This window comes from Sprattus sprattus (assembly GCF_963457725.1).
Source record: "Sprattus sprattus genome assembly, chromosome: 12".
Lineage (NCBI taxonomy): Eukaryota > Metazoa > Chordata > Actinopteri > Clupeiformes > Clupeidae > Sprattus > Sprattus sprattus.
Genome location: NC_137910.1, coordinates 24,487,649 through 24,509,604, shown reverse-complemented (window position 1 = coordinate 24,509,604; position 21,956 = coordinate 24,487,649). Strand labels below are relative to the sequence as shown.

At 43.2% G+C, this 21,956-nt stretch overlaps 1 protein-coding gene across 1 annotated transcript in view; it reads left to right on the top strand.

Moving 5' to 3' along the window:
• Nucleotides 1-3,060: 3,060 nt before the first annotated feature.
• Nucleotides 3,061-21,956, top strand: part of wdr27 (WD repeat domain 27) — a gene marked incomplete at both ends in the record, with an annotated part of 63,253 nt that continues 44,357 nt past the window's right edge. Inside the window, 20 exons of the mRNA XM_080849472.1 lie at nt 3,061-3,225; nt 3,327-3,471; nt 3,910-4,034; nt 4,173-4,286; nt 4,410-4,461; nt 4,566-4,636; nt 4,747-4,873; nt 5,040-5,139; nt 6,424-6,515; nt 6,676-6,737; nt 7,648-7,781; nt 8,581-8,654; nt 11,558-11,648; nt 12,361-12,432; nt 12,553-12,662; nt 13,169-13,258; nt 15,567-15,688; nt 17,349-17,482; nt 19,322-19,419; nt 20,118-20,239. Of these exons, the coding sequence (XP_080705598.1) occupies nt 3,061-3,225; nt 3,327-3,471; nt 3,910-4,034; nt 4,173-4,286; nt 4,410-4,461; nt 4,566-4,636; nt 4,747-4,873; nt 5,040-5,139; nt 6,424-6,515; nt 6,676-6,737; nt 7,648-7,781; nt 8,581-8,654; nt 11,558-11,648; nt 12,361-12,432; nt 12,553-12,662; nt 13,169-13,258; nt 15,567-15,688; nt 17,349-17,482; nt 19,322-19,419; nt 20,118-20,239 (2,100 nt within the window). The remainder of the gene's footprint in view (nt 3,226-3,326; nt 3,472-3,909; nt 4,035-4,172; nt 4,287-4,409; nt 4,462-4,565; nt 4,637-4,746; nt 4,874-5,039; nt 5,140-6,423; nt 6,516-6,675; nt 6,738-7,647; nt 7,782-8,580; nt 8,655-11,557; nt 11,649-12,360; nt 12,433-12,552; nt 12,663-13,168; nt 13,259-15,566; nt 15,689-17,348; nt 17,483-19,321; nt 19,420-20,117; nt 20,240-21,956) is intronic.

Here is a 21,956-nt window from a genome sequence, read left to right as displayed (position 1 = left end):
TGCTATCAAATCTCTTAACTGTTCACAAAATGGAACTCGTGTTTTCATTTGGTACATACAACCATATTTTCAAAACACACACACATACATTCATTTAGTACACACAACTAAGCATTTGCTGCACACTACCAAGCATTTACAGCACACAGAAGTGCAAAATTGAAAACACAATCATCGAATCACACCATATGAATGACAATGACTCATTGAGCCATTTCTCCTTTTGTAAAATGTATCAGTGTAGGCCCACATTTTTCATAGTCAAACATAAAACAGCAATACCGTTGTTCTTACAAACCATATTTACAATTTCAGTCTCCTGTCCCACCAAACACTAGATTGTATTGACATAAAATTGTATACAAAATGCTTACAGTTTTTCTCAATTGCTTCCACACATTTTTTGAAAGCATGCCTCGTTTTCTCAAAACTCTAAACACAAATCCCAAAACAACTAACAAAAAATGCAAAACCCTTTATATCTCCTGGAAAATGCTACTTTGCTTTCAAAAAATATTGAAAGTGTGTTTTCTTCCTCCACAGTGTGGTTCTCTTTCAGTCCTGCAAAATACAAATACTGTGAGCACACTATATTCTATTGATATGCAGTATTACAGTACACAAGGCAAACAGTACTTGTTCTCCATCCTGAAGGTTCTAATGAAAAACCATGAAAAACTCATTAGAGATGACCATTCTCCTTCTTCTTTCTCCTCCTCCTCCTCCTTCTTCACCTTGTCCTCATTCTCTTCCTCCTCCTTGTCCTCCTCTTCCTTCTCTCTGTCCTCCTACTCCTCAACCTCCTACTCTTCCTCCTTCTTGTCCTCCTCTTCCTCTTCCTCTCACTCTTACCCCTCTCCTTCTCTGGTTGTCGATCTTTTTAAAGTTTTCAATCGTTTACCAAACAAAACAGAGGCTCAAGACACTTTTATGGTGCAGTCCTCACTGCAAATTGGTCAAAAGACCTGAAAGTTTAGAGATTTGACTATTTGTGTCTTGCAGGTTGATGCTTTGAGATTTTACTTGAGAAATGTGTGCAACAACAGAACTTTGTGTACAGTTTTTTTGACAACAACGTGATGTGTAATTGACATCAGTGTGTTCACAAGGAAAATCAGAGTCTAATGCAGATAAGGGAGTCTTAAGTATTTTCCCACTTGGGGCGAGCGATTGATACATGACGTGAAGGTTGTGCAGATTGTGCCGAATTTTCGCTTTTTACTTCTTAGCAATAGTGAAAAACTGTAAGTGTTGGCTTAAGTGAGTATTGTTTGTGTATATCTTTTGGTAATAAAGGTAACACACTTCTTAATTCATCAGCTGACTGACTGCTGTGTCTGTTAGTTGTGGAACAGCAGGTGACCTCTGAAGTCGCTGTGATGGCTTAAGTAATCTAATACAGTATCTAATGATAGGCAAGCAGGTAAATATCCACCACATCTCCCACCTTCAAGAACAAACTGAAGCCATTAGATGCATTTACTGAGCCATAATCAAGTGTGGTATACTTCATCCCGAGGTTCTGCCCATTCCTACAGAGATATGCTGCTCCCATGTGTTTTGAGTTGCCCCTCCCATAGACAATAAAACTGAAGTCATACACTCCCTTCAACGGAGCTGTGAAGAACCCTGAGTGAGAGAAGAACAGCAGGTCACACACACACTATTGATGTAAAGCTTTACATCTGATGTGTTAAAATGACATGGACATTCACCTGTGTTGGAGTTGTAGGCCTACATTGCCAATGTTGGTAATAATGTGTTTGTGGACCAGGGTTGTTTCCGTACTGTATTTGTGTTTGTTTCCAGTGAGACTAGAAATAACACTTTTCTCTCTGGGGACAAAAAAAAAAGCAGAACAACAAACACATGTGTATTCAAATTGTATGATATTTGTATTGTATTAAAGTTCAGATCAGTAAAACAATATAAAAATAGTTGCATGATAAATATATAGCCTACCTGTGAATTGCATCAATGATTGAATTGCTGTAGGAACCACTAAACCACTTTGAACAACATGTAGGCTAACCATGACCAAAGAAAACATTAATTATGGCAGGTTGCCTGTCATCTCATCTCGAACTCACCCCTGCCTTTTCATTGCGAAATCCATTTGGCAACATCTTCACCTAGGATAATTTACTTAACTACACATTATTTTGTAACTGCGTTCACGTACGTATCTGTTTCAGCCAGAGGATAGAGAGACTGGTTTAGCGTAAGTTGTCATAACTAAGTGTTAGTTTTTTTTAAAGGCGGACACGCATTTACAGCAGTGAGTTATGTATGGAGCACATAGCCTATGTTTTCATTTTATTTTACGTACTCACATCATTCATTCAATTCTACAACAGTCTCAGGGTGTTCAACATGTCTTCAGCAAAGTGAAATAACGCTCGCGCCCTAGTTAATGTATTGAAATTATCTTTTTGAGCAACTTATGGAGGGTCACACACGGTTAACCTCCAGTAAGGCGTATGTGCATACAACTCATTCATTCAGTGGTGTCTCATTCTAGTCACGCTTGCAGTGTCTCGGTAACCATGGTAACATCCACACAGGCACAACCCGCGTGGGGGTAACTTTGGTATCAGTGCCTATGGTCCATGTCGCAACATAGTAGAAGTAGTAGTCTGAGCTCTCTGTGTACAGCAGAAAGGATGTGTTGTGGTTCGTTGTGAAAAGCGTGATATTTGCAAATGTCTGCAAAGAACGGCAGAGGTACAGGTTTTGCGAAATTACGTAATGCTAACCGATTAAAGCCTGTTAGCCAGCTATCGTAATTATGAACTAGCCTACAAAGTTTGCTTAGTATCTACACGTGATCTGGTATCGTTTGTTACCTTGAATACGCAGCATTGTTGATTAGCAACTACAGTTAACGTTATAGAAAGTCGCCAGGTTAAGTTAGTCACGAGGTGATGCCTTGCTCTAATTATTAGGCTTAGGGCACTCCTTCAACGTAATTAACTAGCAGTGTAAATGATGGTCCATGACGACCTTGCTGTTATTGTGTACAGAGCCTGGCATTTGTAGAGCTACTGAAGACCTGGAGGCATGGATGGTAGGGAGGCCACTGAAGATGGCACCATAACGGAAATATATTCTATTGCCTGTCATAAAACTTCGGCTCATTTGCAGCTTGATTGCTGCTCCTCGCATAGTGTTCTTCCATGGCAGGGCAAACACTTGATGATACACAGCATCACAGACCCTTCCCAGGTACACCTGTTCCACGTGATAGTCATCAGGTCATATTTTCACCTTTTTATGTTTTATACACTACCTCGGGCCTCAGCTTTCTTTGTTCTGGGTAATTACAGAAACCGTTGCATCTTACTGGTCATCATGGCGATATATCCGCTGTTTCGTTTGGGAAGGGCAGAGACCCCCTAATGCTTTGCTCAGCCTCTGAGGACTATGTGATAGCCTGGGATGTTGAGCGCTGCTACAGAAAAGCAAGAGAGGGTAATGAGCATCACATCTTTACTGCCATATTTACTGAATGCGGCCTTAATTTGCAGTGTGAACATTGGCCAGTGCCTTCTTTTTTTTTTGTAATCCATTTTTTATTGACACCATTTATGCAGTTAAGACATTCATGCAGTTGCGACATGCAAGACGAAAGTATGTCTGAACATTAATTACATTTGTCATCTGGTATACGGTCAGTGCTTTCTGAAAACATTAAGAATAAGAGGAAGAGATGCCCAAAGATGTGGCAGTCCTATCAAACTAACTATAAAATCCCACTGAATTGTGCCTTAATGTTGCCCTCTAGTGATACACTTTTAAAACACTTCATGAAAACATTCCAGTTCACTTGTTGCACATTCCACTAGCTAATGTACTTAATCACTGACCACAACACGTTTTGAAAAAAAGTTGTTTGTTTTTTGGTTCAAGGTGCAATTGCCTCAGGTACAGTTATTGGAACACTTCTTGGGAAAGTAGTGCATCTTTCCTTCTGTCCTCTGGACAAGAGGGTATCAGCTTGCTCTGGCTCCAAAATTTACATTCTGAATTCCAAGGTAGGCTCTCTATGATCCGCTCAAACCCCAATGAATAAATCCAGTTTTCAAGCTATATTTAGAGTAAATATGTTTGTCATTTTATGTTGCCACAGCTTTTGAATATTCTGCCACTTTACCCACATCTCTCCCTCATAGAAGGAAGAGGTCCTTGCTGTGTTGAAGGGCCACCTAGGGCCTTTAACGGCATCAGTGTTTTTCCCATGGGACCCAAACGTCCTTGTGTCCACCTCAGAAGATAGGACATTTAAGGTTCTTTATGTTATTCCTTGACACTGGTGTATCATCATACAATTTCATGACTAATTCTGATTGAAGTCTTTGTTGTATTGTAGTGTGCCCTCATTATTGTCCCTTGACTTTCTAATATATTAGGTATGGGATGTGACAAAGGAGGAGATACTGTATCAGTCTGCTGTGCTTTCAGGTATGGTATCAGTATAAACCCGCAGTCAAGTTTCAGAATATTGCTTTATGTTTTGAATTTTTGCATGTGTTGATGCTTCATTTTCATTCACGTTTATTTTACAGGTTGTCCATTGCTCTGTGTTTATGCCACTGAGGAAGGCAGGCAACTAGTAACTGGATCCGCTGATGGACAGGTGTGACAGATACACACAGACACGAATGAACACACACTCACATATGTAGACACACACTGCCATCACAAGCCTGTATTTTTTTAACACACAGGCTCTTTGTGTCTGTTAAGGTTTGGCATCACACTGTCATGGATGATTACAAATGTCGCTTAATAACGAAACTGGATTTACCTAACATGGAACAAACACAGAGGAGGATTCAGGAGAGCCAAGCACAACAACTATCAGGTTTTGGATGTATGCAGTTATCAACCACTTCTGTCATATTTGCAGGCCTTTCCCATGAAAATATTATGGAACACTGTATTTTATGAAACTTTATCCAGTGGATGTTTGTCTCTTCTCTACATTATACTGGGAAGCATTATGTCTATTCTTATTGAATACCTTTCTTTCTTTCCAGCAAATTCTACTGGGGATGGTATGATGGTCGAGATGGCAAAGCCAATTTTGGGAATCTTCACATTTAAGCCTTTGCCTTATTCAGGACAAACAGAAGAGAGGTATAAGACCCAGAATAATTTCCCCATTACTTTGATAGGCCCATGAATACAAGAGGTGAAGGTTATGGGGTACTAAGAGTTAACATTGTGCTTGTTACAACTGACCCGAATGAATAGCTCCATCTCGGTGTTTCCTCCAGTTAAGTAGCTGTTTATCCATCCATCAAAGTATTTCCCCTCCTTCCTCTCCCCTTGCGCTGTCTTTGTTTTTCCATAGGCAATGATCGTTCCAGGAAAATGTAGTGTTAAGAAACGTCAACGTGAAACGTGAAAGCTCACTCATAGGCACACACATGTCGTGCTGTCACAGAGGTCTGGAAACTGCTCAAAACGCTGCACATACATCTGTATTGGTAGACACTAATGAGGTATGGATGTTTCCATGGTGATAGCAGGAAACCTTGTATTAAAAGGCAGTTAAAACAGGACTTACAGTCCCAAGCTGTCAAAACAGCAGCTGTTGCCATGGTTTGCAGGGACACGGGCCTTTTCCACCCTGTAGGACTCTTGGACTGGAGGCTAGAGGCCTGGGGTTCATTTCTGAAGTCCAAATGAACCACTAGAGTTAATAGCCCTGACATTTACATGATCTGACCTGAGGAGACAGGGTTGTGATTAAGATGCCGCTGAATAATGAATGAAAGGGAGAACAAAAAAAAAAGTCCAAGGATATCTGTCGGCACTGTTTCTATCTGTCAGCTATTAAAGTTTTAAAACAGATATAGACCATTGAGTGGTCAGGTGGCCAGGGCACATGGGACAGAAATGGGCCTTTATATTTGCTCTGTTGTCCCCCTATGCTTCTGATGTCCTTCCATGTAAGGATGATAGCATGTAGGCTTTTTGTTTCAGTTACTGTGAGCCTAATTTATAGTGCATGGAATCTTTGGAGGGCGGACGCTACAATGTTGCCTCTCTACAGGGTATATCTACCCTGTTTAGCTGAGCCAGCAGTTTTCTGGCCCTAAGGCTGTGAATCACTGCGGATTAGCCAGACCCAATCTTCTCTGCCACGCAGTTTTTGTTTATACGGCAGCGTGAGAGTTGAGTGCTCGGCTTTCCAGGACATGATTAACAGTAGACCTATCCAGCCTTCACGCTGAGGGAAATCCAAGGCTGGATGAAGTTCCACAGCTCCAGTGGGTCCATGAGTGTTGCCAGCTAACCGTCACAGTAGTTTTTCCCCCTCTTCTCCTGTGGCGTTAAAGTATCCCCTTTTTCATCAGTGTCTCTTTTGAAAACAGATCCTGTGGTGCTACTGATCAGTGATTCTGTCTCCTGCAGGGACGGTAGCTGCTTGTGGATAGGCAGCTCTGATGGCTTGTACCTGGTGAACCTAGCCTCTTCAGAGCTCCTCATGGCCTTGCGTTTTAAAGGTATCCCATCTAAATCATGTGTTCGTTTTGTTTGATTCCTCTGAGGCAACGCAACACAAACAACAAAAGGTCGACGGACATTTGACATATTATATTATATTAACGGGACGTCTGTTGGTTTGACTTTAAATATGTCTTTTTTTTGCCTCTTTTCTTTAAGATTATCCTGACCTTAGCATCACCTTGGCTGGATCTTTGTCAGTCACCCAAACAGACTGTGACGTAAGTTATTTCCATCAGGGTGCTTCCCTCTTGAGCTGGAGTGGTACCCATTGCTGAAATATATGACATTAATCGCATGGGTCTCCTCCTTTCGTGTATACGGCCTGACCCCCCTCTGTCTGCTTAGACCTATTACTGTATATTTTCCATCACTCAAGCTCTCTATGTTACTCATTTCCCATGCTTTCATTATGTTTTGTTATTGCTGAAACCTTACTCCTTGTAAACAATCCTGTGAATCAAATGTGTATGTGAAATTGTACATATTTGTTATCGTTCCCTGCAGTTAATCCTGATAACTGTTCTGGGGTTCACATCTATAGAACCTATGATATTTTTATAACTCTGCAATTAGTAGTTTATGGTTTTGTACTGCCACGATTATTTGAGACGTTAAGGATTTACTGGATCTGGCTGTGGTTTGCCTCCTGTGGGAAAAGTAGGTTGTCCTGCTCACTCTGAGAGGTCATGAAGCATGGAAGCACATTATGGAGGCTCCTGCCCCCATAAACACACACACACACACACACACACACACACACACACACACACACACACACACACACACACACACACACACACACACCGACACAAACACACACACACCGACACACACACACACACACACACACACACACACACACACACACACACACACCGACACAAACACACACACACACACACACACACACACACACACACACACACACACACACACACACACACACACACACACACACACACACACACACGACACACAAACACAAACACACACACAAACACACACCAACACACCAACACACACACACACACACACACACACACACACACACACACACACACACACACACACACACACACACACACACACAATAACCCTCTCACTATCCCCGCTTTTTCCCTCCTGTAGATACATTGCGCGGTGACTTCTATGTTTCAGCCCCGAATGGCATTGTGGGACATCAAGCTTCCAGGGCAGCTGGCCCGTCTCTGCTCCCAGCTTGAAAAGGCCCTAACTGGGCAGGAGCTGTCAGTGGTGCCCAGGTGATCTCCTCTGTCTGCTCTCTCCTGTGTCTGCACTTGGTGTGCGCAGGCTGCATCCAGATGCACCTACTTAAGTGTCTAGGTCCTAGGGAGCACAAGAGCCTTTAACTTATAAGTTATGCATTCACAGTTCTGCAGTTTTCTGTGGATAGAAAAGGTAGTTTAAAAGACCAGATGAGTGAATGAAGGGATGAATGAATAGAAATGCAAACAGTATGTTCAGATGTCTCAGTATGTTCAGATGTCTCGGAAATGCTGCGCCGCACATTCTGTCGTGCTCCAAAGCCGTGCCAGGCTCAGGCACTTTGTTTCCCTCCTCTGAGGCCTCATTAAGTGCAATTATGTTAAGTGCCTAACTTCTTTGGGCACAGTTTATTTGTGGTAATTGGGGATGTTGACTGTACTCATTAGACCAGACACAATGAAAGTCTTTCCCTTTGCCTCACGACTCGTACCTTTCACTAAGGCTCCACTGGCCCCCAGCTGACTCAGAGCACACAAGGGGCATGTGAGGGTGCTTTGTGGCTGTGCCTGGCATGAAGCGTTTGGTGTCCTCAGCCCCCCTAGTGCGATGTTTTCGTTGTTTCGACAGAAGCTTACATTAGGCCAACTGTTTTTTGGATGACTCAGCCGCATCACGGAGCTGAAGCAGTGGTTGTCGCGCAGCTGGAACCACACGAAGCTTGGAAAATGCAGAGCTCAGTTGTTTCCAGTGATGGAACTTTTCTTTACACCCCCCCCCCCCACACACACACACACACTCTTCCACCCCACCCCCCACTACCCCTTTCCCTTTCAGCTCCCCACCGATGCCCACTTCCCCTCTGAACGCTGAGCTTACAAGAAGAGACCCCAAACCCCCCAAGAAAACAGGTATGTGTCACTAACACCATGTTTTTTTAAAGGACTGGAAGCCTCAATGAAACCCCCATACCCAACACACACAAAAAAAGGCTTTTTAAAAAGCCAGCGTGTTGGAAAGTATTACCATTTTAGTGGTCATGTTTGAATGGAAGTCTTTTCCACTCATGTATTATCTTAGATTTATACTTTGTTGATGTCTGTCATCGCCTGATTTTCTTAGGACCTATTAACAGACTCCCTGCCATTATGCTATAAACACATTGAACAGTCTTCACACAGCAGCACACGTCATCCTTGTGTCTACCCAGTCATTTTTCATCCTTGCTTTCCTCCCCAGTCTAGAGCACAATGTTTTGTTCTTGTTGATATTGTGGAGGTTTTACAGCTCTATAAGGCTCGAGACGGCCTGTTCTGGGGCCTGAGATGCGCGCTTTGTTTGTGTGTGTGTTTGTGTGTGTGTGTGTGGGTGTGGGGGGGGGGGGTCTCATTAGCTTTTGGCTGCTCCTGGAGACAGTAGCTCAGACAGTGGTTTACGCGCGGTGATTACACACAGAGTTGAGAAATGTGCTGTTTCGAGATCAGGCGAGGAGAAGTGGAGAGGAGATTTGGACGGGCCGTCTTGTGTGTGTGAGTGTGTGGAGGAGGGATGAGTTAGGAGCTGGTGCGTGACTTTAACGCAAGGCCAGAAAACCACAAATATTTACACTCCTCCACCTCTCAGCCTCCCCAGTCTCCTCCCACATCTCCTCCGCCTGCGCTGGCATCCAGGCCACATGCTCGCTTGCAAAACATGTCAGGGTATAAATTAGCAAACTTGCTTAAATGCCTTTTACTTTCTCGGTTTTGCTTGCTTCTTGTGACTGCTTTATGTAATTATGACTTTTGTTCGTTTCGCAGTTTGTAGATGAAGAAGCCAGAAGCAATCAGTTTAATTATGCAGAATGGTGGAGTGTTTGGAGGGGACTTTAAGTATGTTGTTGAACAACACAAGGATCACTTTTAATAAGTTGAAATTTAATGTGTAATATGAAAGTATGGTGGATGCACTCTGTTTATGAAGTGGTTTCCCTCTGATTTTGGAGCGCTCCATACTTTTTCCCTGGAGAGCATCTGTGTCATAACTCTGCCTTCATAGTAAATGTGACCCTGTGGCCACAGCGCCTCAAACCACAGAGTTACAATGTAGGATCACTGTTCTCCTCATTTCTTTCAAAAACAACACAGCACATTGCTCAAAGCACAGCACAGTACAGCGCACAGCACAGCGCACAGCACAGCACAAGGCCAGATGCTGCCCTGTTTTTCATGCCAGACAAAGTGGTTCCCTTAAGCTGTAGTTGTTGCTCAGTGTTCAAATGAGGAGATTCATCTTTTTCAGACACACGGATTTTCCGTCTCGTCCTCCAATAGTAACTATGAAACAGAGTCTTGTTGTGGAGAATACTTGGTTTGGTGAAATCCAGTGAAGGTGGCATGCAGATGTTGCCCCGCTCACTTCACCCCTCTCCTTTCTTTCTTTCTCTTTGTCCTCGTCCCCACACCTGCGTCCAGACCGGGCGCCCGGGTCGCCAGCATCCCAGTTTAATTTCCTCTCGTCAGGGAAAACTGTCCGATTGCTTCAGCGATCAACACACAGAGTCTCCTTTCTCTCCTTCCATCCATCCTTCACCCGCTACAGCCCCTCAGTCCTCAGCGCTTGGCACTCCCAGTTCACCAGCTGTGTCCCACTTTCTCCTCAGGTCAACACCGGGCACCACTGCAGGGGAAATAAAGAAGAAAAAACACAACAGGGAGGCAGCCTTAATGGCTCAGACAGCATCCCACGCCGCTGGCCCTGCTACTGTTACGCATTCCCTGCGGCTTCAGTTGAATTCACTAATTATTCTTGGGACGCGACCAGCCCATAACTTGGAGCCATCCTGGGCTGCATACCTGCTGTTGTCAGGGGCTTGGTTTCAGCCCTGTGGCTGAGCGGAACGCCTGAGGTTTAAATCAGGCCACGTTGGGAGAGGATTACTGCTTTTAAAGGAGGGGGAAATAAATCTCAGCTATGTATTTATGTTTTATTAGAGAAATTCAGTTTGTCAATCAAGCTGGTAACTAGCCATTAAGAGAATGTGCTGTTGTTTAGCTGAATTGGCGATGATCAATAAAGGGACCCATAAATGCAGTTATAGGGAATGAGCGATTGTCACACCTTGGTTTTCATTCCAGCAAACAGGATCTTTAACATGTGTTCTCCTATATCCAACTGAAGAGTATTCAACATAATAAAATAATGACTTGGAAAAAGTGATGTATTTTGCAGAGTGTAGGCCTTAATGCAGGAACCAGTGAATCAGTCATTGTCCTTCCTTCCCATGCGAGACAGATCACTTGTATGCATGATGAGCAGCACACAGCACAGCCGTCTTTCAGCTTATTAAATCCACTGTTCCTTTCAACATTTACATTTAGTCATTTAGCAGACGCTTTTATCCAAAGCGATGTACAAAGGACGCCTATTACTGTTTTAATCACACGGCAATCCAATGTTTTTGCTTCATTACTATAAGTTAATTCTGTTTTGTGAGGATATTTTTCTCACTCACTCACACTCTCTCTCTCTCTTTCTCTCTCTCTCTCTCTCTCCCTCTCTCTCTCTCTCTCACACTCTCTCTCTCTCTTTCTCTCTCTCTCTCTCTCTCTTAAACTTTTTGGTTTTGGCTCTGCTTCATGAACAGAAGTAGGGGTTTTAGGGTTTTTGTCTACAGAAGTAGAAATCACTACACAGTATTGGATAGTTGGTCAATAGGGCACAATGGTCTTTGATCACCCTTTCTGTTAGCATTGTGAGGATTTAGCCTTTTTTCCATCCCTCACTGTCACTTTCTCTCTCTCTTTCCCTCTCTCTTCCTCTCCCCCTCTCTCAGGCCCAGGCCCAGGCAAGCCAGGTGGAGTTAAGGACCAATCGGTTGTGTTTCACGCACAGGTGAAATCATCTGGCTATGCAGCGTGCTCTCAGTGAGTAACAGATTTTATCAGTCTAAGAGCATTTGGTTACGGGAAAGAGGAATAGAAGAGTCAGAAACTCTGTCTCACTGGATCATGATGTTACTCTATTTTTGATTATTTATTAAATCTAAAGTCATCTTTGATTTAAGTACAAATTTGCCCTTACCCTTACAGAACAGTAAGCACAGTAAGGATAGTCTTGAAAACAAACTTTCTAAAAGTGAAACCTTTTATATGCCAGTTTAATTTCTCCCAGTGTGTAGTGGTGGAATCAGAACATGTTTTGATCTGTTCATGACAAGTAAATGGCACATGGAGTTTATTGGTCATGGATGTTGAGGTCACCCCACATGTTCTAGAAACTTTTGTCCTCCGATTTTACAGTTTGTTTTGCAATATTCTGTGTGCTAAAACATATGTAGAAATATACGTAAAATCCTTATGTAAAGACTATATCAAATATTATGTAATTATGTATGTATGTAAAAAAGTTACACTGTTCATATCCTGGATATATTGTTCTGATTATTTGTAAGTGTCTTATAAATCCTACTTATCTGTATTTTATGCATCTCACTTTGTATGGCAGTTCTACGATCAAAATACTTTGTATGGCAGTTGTAGTCTGTCTATGGCACGTCTAAGAATTATCACATCATCACTTTAGTTCTATTGCTACAGTAACTGTGTGCAAGATAGAAGTCAATGTTTTGCTTTACAGGAGAAAATTGTTCACGCCCAAAACCAACATTCAGAAGAAAGCCCAGAGGCCTACTAGGAAGAGCACAAAGATGTGAGCAGTCTTGTCAGTGCCACAAAAAGACTCACTGCTACAAATCATTTCAGTAAATATTTTTGTAGGCTTTGAAACATGTCTGCTTTCTTTCTCCATATGTGAATGTTCCCACATAAGTGACGCTCTCCTCAGTGAGTACCCATCAGGCCTTGCTGCTCCCACCGTTCAGCACGCTCTTCTGAGCGCTTCTCCAACACACACGCCAGTCTTTTGTCTGCAGTACTCAGGTAAGTGTGACAAACACACACACACGCTAAATTGACCGCACGTGACTAACCACTTCCAGCCTTGCGTCTCCATTTAGGTCAGACAAATAAAAGAAACGGTTTGCAACCTAAGGAAAAACGAAATGAGGGTTGCCTGCCACACTGGGCTTGGCAAGCCCACTGTCTTCTCCCACTTAAAGCCCAAACCAGCATTGCAGATGTTAGGAGCCCAGTTCCAGGGTGATAAAATGGTTTTGGGAGTTTTATAGAGCCATGTTTGCAGACATTAACCCCAGACTGTGTTATTTCTCAAGCTATTATCCACGCTTCAGGTGTGTTATTAGTAATTGACCCAGAAGTGGTTAAGTTGCTGAACCTGATGATCATTTTTATTCACCTTTTTCTCTCTCTTACTCCCTCTCCTCTCCCCACTTCCCTCTCTCTCTCTCTCTCTCTCTCTCTCTCTCTCTCTCTCTCTCTCTCTCTCTCTCTATATCCCTCATCCTGTCCCTTTTTTCCCCCCTCAGGAGATGGAAAGCAGATCCTGTGTGGTCTTGGAGACACATCAGTGTTATTGTACAAGTCCTCCCTCACTGGCAGCCCCTCTGTCTACACAGGTATTGGTGAGACTTCCTGATAAAAAAAAAATCCTAGCCGTGTTTATTTTGGTGCTGCTTTGTATGTTTTTCTGTTAGGTCGTACATTCCCCCTTTTCCCCAATGTCTCCAATTTTTTTTTCTTTCCCTACGTGGGTTTCCTGAGGAAAAGGGCCAGGGAAGCACATAGCAGCTCCATCGATGTTGTTATTTATTGAACCACTGCACACCAGCGCACCCGTGCCCAGTTGTCAATCATCATCATCAATCATCGATCAGCCCTGAAGAGAATCCAGGCAGTTGTGGAGGAATGTCCGTTTGTTTTTGTGCTCCCCCACTGTGCCCTACTGAACCAAATACGCACAGATTCAGGCTCAGCAGGGTCAAACGCGTATTTCACATTTGCCTAATCCCAGTTTTACAACCCTAAATGATGGCTTTACTACTTGGATTAATGGTTTGGTGGCAAAGTGTAGATCATCAAATATAAGGTTTTTTTTTTTCAATTTTGGTGCTGCTGTTTTTATGACCTTGCATGAGAGTAATACCTTACCTTGAAAGTGTGCACCTCCCAAACTAGTCTTCAAAGTTGACTTAAAAGTTGACTTTGATGTGTCTTAAAAGTTTTAGCTTGGTCAAGATGTGAAAGAAAACATTTCACTCTGTACACACAGTGTATTTTGTTGTGTGTGTGTGTGTGTGTGTTTTCCATCACTTTTATTTTATTTGCATAAGCCATTTATCTCAGGGAGGTCACTCATGCATTGTATTTACAGCCTTTTGTTATATTTATCATGGCAGGAACTGTAAACACATTTTTAGCAGCACTTCAACATGGTCTGCTAGGACTACAATAAGTAAAAAAGCAACTTCAGGGCATGTTTGTTCTGCCTATGCCACCGGTTGTTTTATTTTTTTTTGTTTCATTTCAAACCACTAGTGTTGGAAGAAGTTTACGAAGTTTATGGAAAAATAATTTTACTGTTGCAGAGAAGTAGTCATTAATATTCATGGATAATACCGCTGAAAAGATGGGTTGGGGTTTTTGTGTCAGGTGGTCTAGGAGAGTTGAGAAGCTGCTCAGGCAGCCGAATAAAGAGCTGCTGTTCCAGCTGGCATGCGCTGCTAAACGTATGTTATTAGATAGTGCCAGCGTTGGAGGAGACGGGGCGAGGAGGCGCAGACAGCCAGAGAGGGAAACAGAGAAGATGAGAGGAATGGCTTTATTCAGCACTCACCGTGGGTATGAATGTGTATGTTGAAATACAGCACTTCTGCCAGTGGCATTTGGTTGTGGTTTTTACTGCAGATGTGTGAACACACGCTCACAGGCATTGTATTGTTGTTGGCTTAATCCCGCTGTCACAAGTCACTCATGCCTGCACCGCAACTGAACAATTCCAGTTTTCCTTTATAACAACCTGCCAGGGACTGTTTCTCTCTCCCTCTTTCAATCTCAGCTAGGTCAGTCTCCTTTTCAGAGCCAGGCTGATACATGCCTTACCGTTGCTCCTGTATTGGTCATGGGAGGTATCAAGAGGAGAGGAAAGGGGAGACCGGAGAACCAGTTGCACGTTTTGGATTTACTGCGCAATTCTCCGCCAATGTGGTCGGCCCTCCTGTGCATTCCTGCACAGATAAAATCTTAAACGCTTTGAAACCAAAGGTCTGAGTGCAACCCTCACCCTACACAGCCAGAGAGAGAGAGAGGGAGAAAGATATATATATATATATAGATAGATACAGAAAGATTCTCCTCTTTCTCCTTTATGTGTCCGGGCCATAATGACTAAGAGCATTCTTCTGGAGGGGAAATGCTCTGATTTAAGGAGCTGTTTGGAAGGGGACCACAGAATCCTACCTTTCTGTCTTACTCCCTGATCTAAAGGCAAATGGACGGCACAGTATGTTCCTGAATCTGATTGTTAACGGCAATCCTGCACTGTAAATTCTTCGGGAAAAACAAGTGTCAAGGATGTTTTGGGGGGGAAGTTTAGTCTAAAATTAACTTTAATACTCATCTTGGTTGGAGAGGATGGGCCTTCGTGGGCTTCCACTAGGGGGCAGCAGAGGTGAGAAGACTTCTCGCCTGGCTGCTTGTAGGAGGAGAAGGCCCGTGAAGGCCCGTCTCCTGTTGACTTCCTGTGGCTGTGGCCATGCTGATTGTGACATTTATACTCTGACCTATGGCTTGAGGATTTGCTGAACATTATAAAACCATTGAATTAACAAGCCAAACAAAATAAATCTAATGGAGTTCATTTTGGTAGGCGAAATGTGTGCTGTTCCTCAAATGTTTGCTTTCTTTTGGTTTGTTTGCCTTCTGCAGGTCACAGTAAGGCACTGAGCAGTGTGTGCTGGAGTCACAGCTGTGGTTGGATCCTGAGTGCATCAGAGGATCAGAGCGTTCGCATATGGGCTGCTGGAAGCAAAGAGCCCACCCTTATCATGGTAACGCTTCCAAAACAGGACTGGCCCACGGCCTGGCCCTGGACAAGCATTGTTTCCTGTGTGACTTCATCAAAGTCAATTTCATTCCTGTTCTCTTCAACTGTATTGCTTTTTTTTTTTTTTTCAATGGATGTCAGAAGTCCCAAAAGTTTCTTATGGGAATCACACAAGTCCCTAAAAGCATGGCTGTGATCCCGTTCTTTCGTGTTTCATGTTAATTCTGGAATCCAATGTAACGTTTTGTGTTTGTCTGCCAAGTCTAACCCGCGTTGATATGGAAGCTATTAATATTGCGCCAATCAGGGTTTTTTTTTTTGTCTCCTCCGGCTCCGGTCTGAGGAAAGCTTTTTGGAAGAAGTGAGCAAAGGGCTGAAGGCCGGTGTGTGTGTGTGTGTGTGTGTGTGTGTGTGTGTGTGTGTGTGTGGGGTGTCTTTGCTGCACATCCTGACAGTGTCACATAGAAACATCTGCACTGGCCTCTCGTCCAACCCCGACTCATCTGAGCACTTCGCCAGCACCCCTGAGCACGTGCAGACCCCTCTCTGAAACGTCCACGCTGGACTGCACACTTTTCCAGAAGTCCCAGGGCAATTAGTTTATGCCTTTGTGTCTCAACTGCCGCCAAGACAGATTTTTGACCTCAGATGCTATAGTTATCTCTGCACAGGTCATGGAGATTCTATCCATGTGACTCATGCGTTCGTCTCTTGATATTTCTGTTACATCAAAGTGATTTAAAAGTCTTGGCAGCAAGAAAATAAATCATTTCATGAATATAAACAGGGGGCGGAGTCTGAGGGAGACGGCACATGGCTTTCTTACAGAAGTATGGAAAAAGAGAATTCCAGTGAGCACACTAGTATGGTGGAGCCTGTAACTCTTTGTGTTTGGCTCTGCTTCAGGCCCAACATCCACAAAACCCCTCAACCCTTTTGCAGACTTCCTGTTTTGAAGTAGAAATCACCACACAGTATTGGATAGTTGGTCAATGAGGCACAGTGGTCTTTGATCACCCTTTCTGTTAGCATTGTAAGGATTTTGCCTTTTTTTCCCTCCCACTCTGTCACTTTCTCTCTCTCCCTCTCTATCCCTCTCTCTGTCTGTCTCTCTCTTTCCTTCTCTCTATTCCCTCTGCTGCCTCTTTCTCTGTCTCCTTCATTCTCACTCCCTCATAAAGAGAAACACATTACTGTTACAAAACAGGCCACGCGCTGATGAGGGCACCACTTCTCTCCCATCCAGTCTGCAGGATTCTCTTTCATGAGTCCTTTTTTCCACATGGAAAAAAGGGAAAATTCCTGCAGTCTTTAAGTCCTCGGCACACTCTGCCTGAGCCAGTTTCAGAGAGGAGGGGCACTCAAGTTGAACGAAACCCCACATCTTAAAAATGTGGGTATCAAACGAGGGCAAAGCCTCATTAAATGTACATGAAGTGGTATTAAATTGTTGTCTTTGAGAGCCCTATGTATACCTTCTTTCTTCTTTTTTTTCTTCTTTCAAGTTGTTTAATAGTCAGTTTTTAGAAGTGGTTACTTAGCCTTATGGTCCCTGAATAAAAGGGATTCGAGCAACGGCCCAGGGGTGTGTGGAAATCTGACATGCAGGGTGGAAGTAAACAGATTGCTGTACTCAGTTACATCTTTGGCACATCTCTCCTTAGGGAAGTGACCGGTTTTCCGGACCTGTCCGAAGCGCTCAGTTTTACTACCTGGACAAGTTTCTGCTGCTGGCCTCCGGCTCCTCCGTGCACCTCTTCCTCTCCCACCTAGACACCAGTCGGGATGACCTCAAGAGGTATGAACCAGAGCAGTCCACTCACTCCACTCTCTTGACACCAAGGCCCCTCGGAATCCTAGAGTCTCTTTCCCACACACTTTTCCTGGAAGACCAAGCTGATGTTTTCAACTCACACTAGCTATATTTAGTAAATGACCCCCACACTGTTCCCTCTGTGTAAAATACCATCACAAACACATACTGTGTACATACCATGACTTGACTTCAAACTATCTATTTTTAGAGATAGTGTACTTATAGACACATTGTAAACATAGACACATTAATTGAGATATATACATACAGTACAAAGGACAATTTGGAGCACATCCAGGGTTTAAGAAGGCATTGTTTAACATCTTTTTACTGGAAGTTAGAGGTGGTCTGTTACTTGGGAAGTGTCTTGGATATAAACATTAAGCGTGAAAAACTAGATGGGAACGGCATACGGAAAAGACAGGCATTTGTTCACATTTCCTGTTTATGACTACTCGGACAAGTTCAGTCTGTTCTTAGTGTAAAGCGCTTAGAGGATTAAAAAAGACCACCATGGGGAAGTCATCTTCAAAACTGTCTGCTTCGGTTCAAAATTGAGACGCTGATAAATGGTTTTGACTCCTATTGCTGTGCCTGAAAAAACTTGGCCGACAAACTCAGCCAACTGAAACAACCAAACACAAACATGTCGACGATCTTTCTCCATGTCATTCAACTGCTCGGCGTAGTCAAGTGCAAATGTTCAAATTACTGTTCTGGACGGACTGACTGAAGGGCTCCAGAGGGTCAGCCCTTACACTCGCATCGGCTCGACCCCTCCAGCTGTGACGGTAATGTAAATGTAAATGGCTCAAGCCTCGCAGAGGTGGTGGGTTCAGTTCCCGACAAGAACAAGTCCCAGTAAAATTAGTTCGTCTGCTGCACTCTAAAAGTCACAAAGCATAAATGTATCTGCGAAAACGACAGAAGGTAGCTGGAATTGCAGATGAAGCTTGGAATATGCACACACAGACCCTGAAGAGAGATGCAAGGGCACACATGTGTTTCTGTCTCTCTGTCTCTCTGTCTCTTCCTCTCTCTCTCTCTCTCTCTCTCTCTCTCTCTCTCTCTCTCTCTCTTTCTCTTTCTTAGTCTCTGCTCACGGTAAAGTTGGAGTCAGTGGTCATGTGGGCTTGTGTTTGGTGCCAGCAGTGTGACTCCCTGTCTGGCACGGGGCCTGCAGGATTCCATCAGGCTTGCCACCAAAAAACCCTGCTAAGCGCCAGAGTTTCACGCCTCAAGCCACAGCAGTTAACTCCGTCGTAACCCACACATATGGGCATCTCCCTCAATTTTTTTTATCAGCAAATTCAGCCAGAATTGCCTCTTTGTTGATCGACTTGCCGTGGGGCCGCGTTTTCTGGGCTACCGTTGTCTGATGGCTGTCTGTCTTCAGTCAGCCCCCGACCACAAGCCCTGTGCTGACATGTAACACCACCCAGGCAAGCGTGGTCGTGTACCATAAGCCTTCAGAGCTTGTTCAGTGTCACCAACACAAGTGCTGAAAGCTGGAATCCCTCTTACTTTCAGTTTCCACCCCCTTCCCACACCCGTCTTAGACACCCTCTCTTTCTCCTAAGCTGATGGGTAACGTTCGAGGCCAGGCATGGAAGAGAACTTAAAAGTAAGGGGTATGTCAGGTACTCGAGTGAGAGTTCTAAATGGAGATTAGACACACATGATGCTTCACTGCTGGCCACTGCTCATCACATGCATTGCCTTTCCACTGTTAACTGTCTGGTTTGGAAGACTTAGTGGTGACATGTGACTAACACATGTGCCCCCCCTCTCCCCCTCCCTGCTTCTTTCTCCCTCCTGAAGGTATGAGCAGAAGAGCTTCTCCAGACTGGTTAGACGTTTCAGCACAAAGTCAGGAACTGACATCACCGCCATGTCAGCCATCAACGACTTTTTCTCCTGTATCCTTTTCGATCATGTTACTGATTTCCCCTTAACACAGTGTTTCTCAACACACTTCCAAGGGACCCCTACTTAAAGCCATGTTTTTTTTTATACCTCTCTGAGCACCTGTGGGGATTAGTGGAGGCAGGTGTGAGCTGGGAGAGACCCAAAGCTCAGCGGTGTGCTTTTTAATGACATCCTCAGACAGCCTGGCTTAATACGGATCTCACGTGTAGTCCCAAGGGTGGAACAACTGATCTCCACCATTCAAAAAAAGAAAAGAGAAGAAAAAAAAAAAACATCTGTATCACTGTCATTTTCAGAAATGTCTCCAGTTCACTCCCTATTAAAAGGTTTACAATACATTTATTCAGTCATAAATCCACTGAACCACAAAAGCTGCCCTGAGTCCCACACAGTTTATGCCTATGCTTTAGGTAATGCAGCGATGTTGTGCTTGGCGACACGTCTTGTGGAAAAAGATATGAAATCATTTGTAACATTTTCCAGATTGTGTTATTATGGTATTCTTGTTCATGCTCCAGGGATTGAGAGTTGGACTTGCTAAGAATGACTGAAAATGTCACGACTCTGACTCGGATACAAATATTTTCATTGTTCCTTTTTTATTCACAGTTATGTCCCCCTAAGACACTCTGAGGTCTACAAGTACTATACGGATGAAGCTTTAATGTCTCCTTGACTGCACTCTTAGACATCGTGCTGTCATGTGGCGCTGACCGATCAATCCAGGTGTTTGATCTGAACGTGGGCAGCCTTGCCATGGAGATCTCAGAGAGCCACAGCAGAGCGGCCCATCACATCACACAGAACAAGGTAGCACAACTCAGGGTCTTCACATTTTGCTTAATGAAGGCCCTTTTATTCTTCGTCAGCCTACGCTAGATTTTATCTCGTTCAGGGCCAAAAGCATTTCAGTGTCAACTAGACTGGCATCATCTAGGAATGATGATGCCAGTTACCCCATGAATTTGATACGCATTACAGTATGGAGTCATGAAATAGTTATAGCCTATTCCAGCTAGTCAGCATTAGAGGGGAGATCTTATCTTAGCTGACATTTAATACAAATATGCATATTGATAGTTGTCCTAACCCATGTATACAAATGCAGTATAGTGTACACACATCTGTGCTGAAAATAAGGTTCCTGTAAAATGCCTAGGTGTGCAGCTAAAAAAAGTAATTCCAAAACAAGCCCGAGGTAGAAAGGGAAAAAACAAAAACGTTTTGTTCCTTTTTGTGGGCGTTCTGAATGTGTGATGTCAGGTTGCAATGTGGGTTGGGTCCAGGACGGTGAAGATGGTTGATTCAAATTCCATGAAGCCGTAAGTCCATAAAAGCCTGTGGTCCATGGTCTCCTCTGAGATCACATCTCGCAACTCAACTCACACCACCCGTCATAACACACTCCAACTCCACAAGATGGAAAGCACATTGAGATTGTTTTTTTCTACAGCTTTTAATTGACGATTAAAATCAGAACTCAGAACTCAGAACTCAGAACTGTTTATTTGACAGCAACAATATTAGTACAATTGTAAGGATGGAATAACATATAATAAATTAGATACATGAAATAAACAATTAAATTAGATGAGTGTATAGAAAAGTATATGATGCTGTCGGGAGAATCCTATAAGGCTAAATATTGTGCCGCTGTCATAGGATCCACCCATTGCAGTTTAGTGAGTATAAGGATTACAAAATAAAAAATAAAAATAGCTTAGTTGCAAACATAGCAGTGTTCTGTTGTACAGCTGGCAGAGTATTTGGAAATGAGGTGGGCTTTTGAATACCTGGTTAATCCCTCTAGGCTATGTGTAGTGAGTTTGTCTGTCATGCATGTGTCTAAGTGTGTCAGTAAATATAGACACATTGTAAACATACATCAGTTTGAATCAATAAAATAACAGACCTTGGGACTCAATCAAACAAGTTGTTATTGATTACATGCTAACTCACTCTTGTTCGGGGAATGAATAGATGAGCCTGGGAGAAATAAAACGTCGTAAGGATATTTAGTTTGGAGTTGTTACAATCTTCAGAATGGGAGGTTATATAACAGAGAAAGAATGGCGTGAGTATCTGTTTGACGTTTTGCAACTTATTTAAATGCCTTATGCTCTTCATTAATGATGTTAATAGCTTAATGGGGTTCATAGCCATTATTCTACCAACTACCTTTATTGACATTTGTTAAGTAAAAGCCTGGGACAGAAATGATTTGGGTCATCTTTTTGATCTGTCTGTACAGTTCAATGGACATTTTTACACTTAATGATAAGTTAGAAATACCCCCCAAAAAAATATTTTAGGAATCTCAAAGCATATACTTAAAAGGACACTTAATCAACTGCAAACTCAAAACTGCCTGTCAGTATTTTGACTAGGAGGAAACTATTTGATTTGGTAAGAGGAAGAAATCTGAACCGTCTGTCTGTTTTGAATGCTATTGATGGGTTTCAAAAACCGCAAAGGGGAGATGTTTTGGATTGCTAAATAAGCCAGCATACTGTACTTATGTCATTTT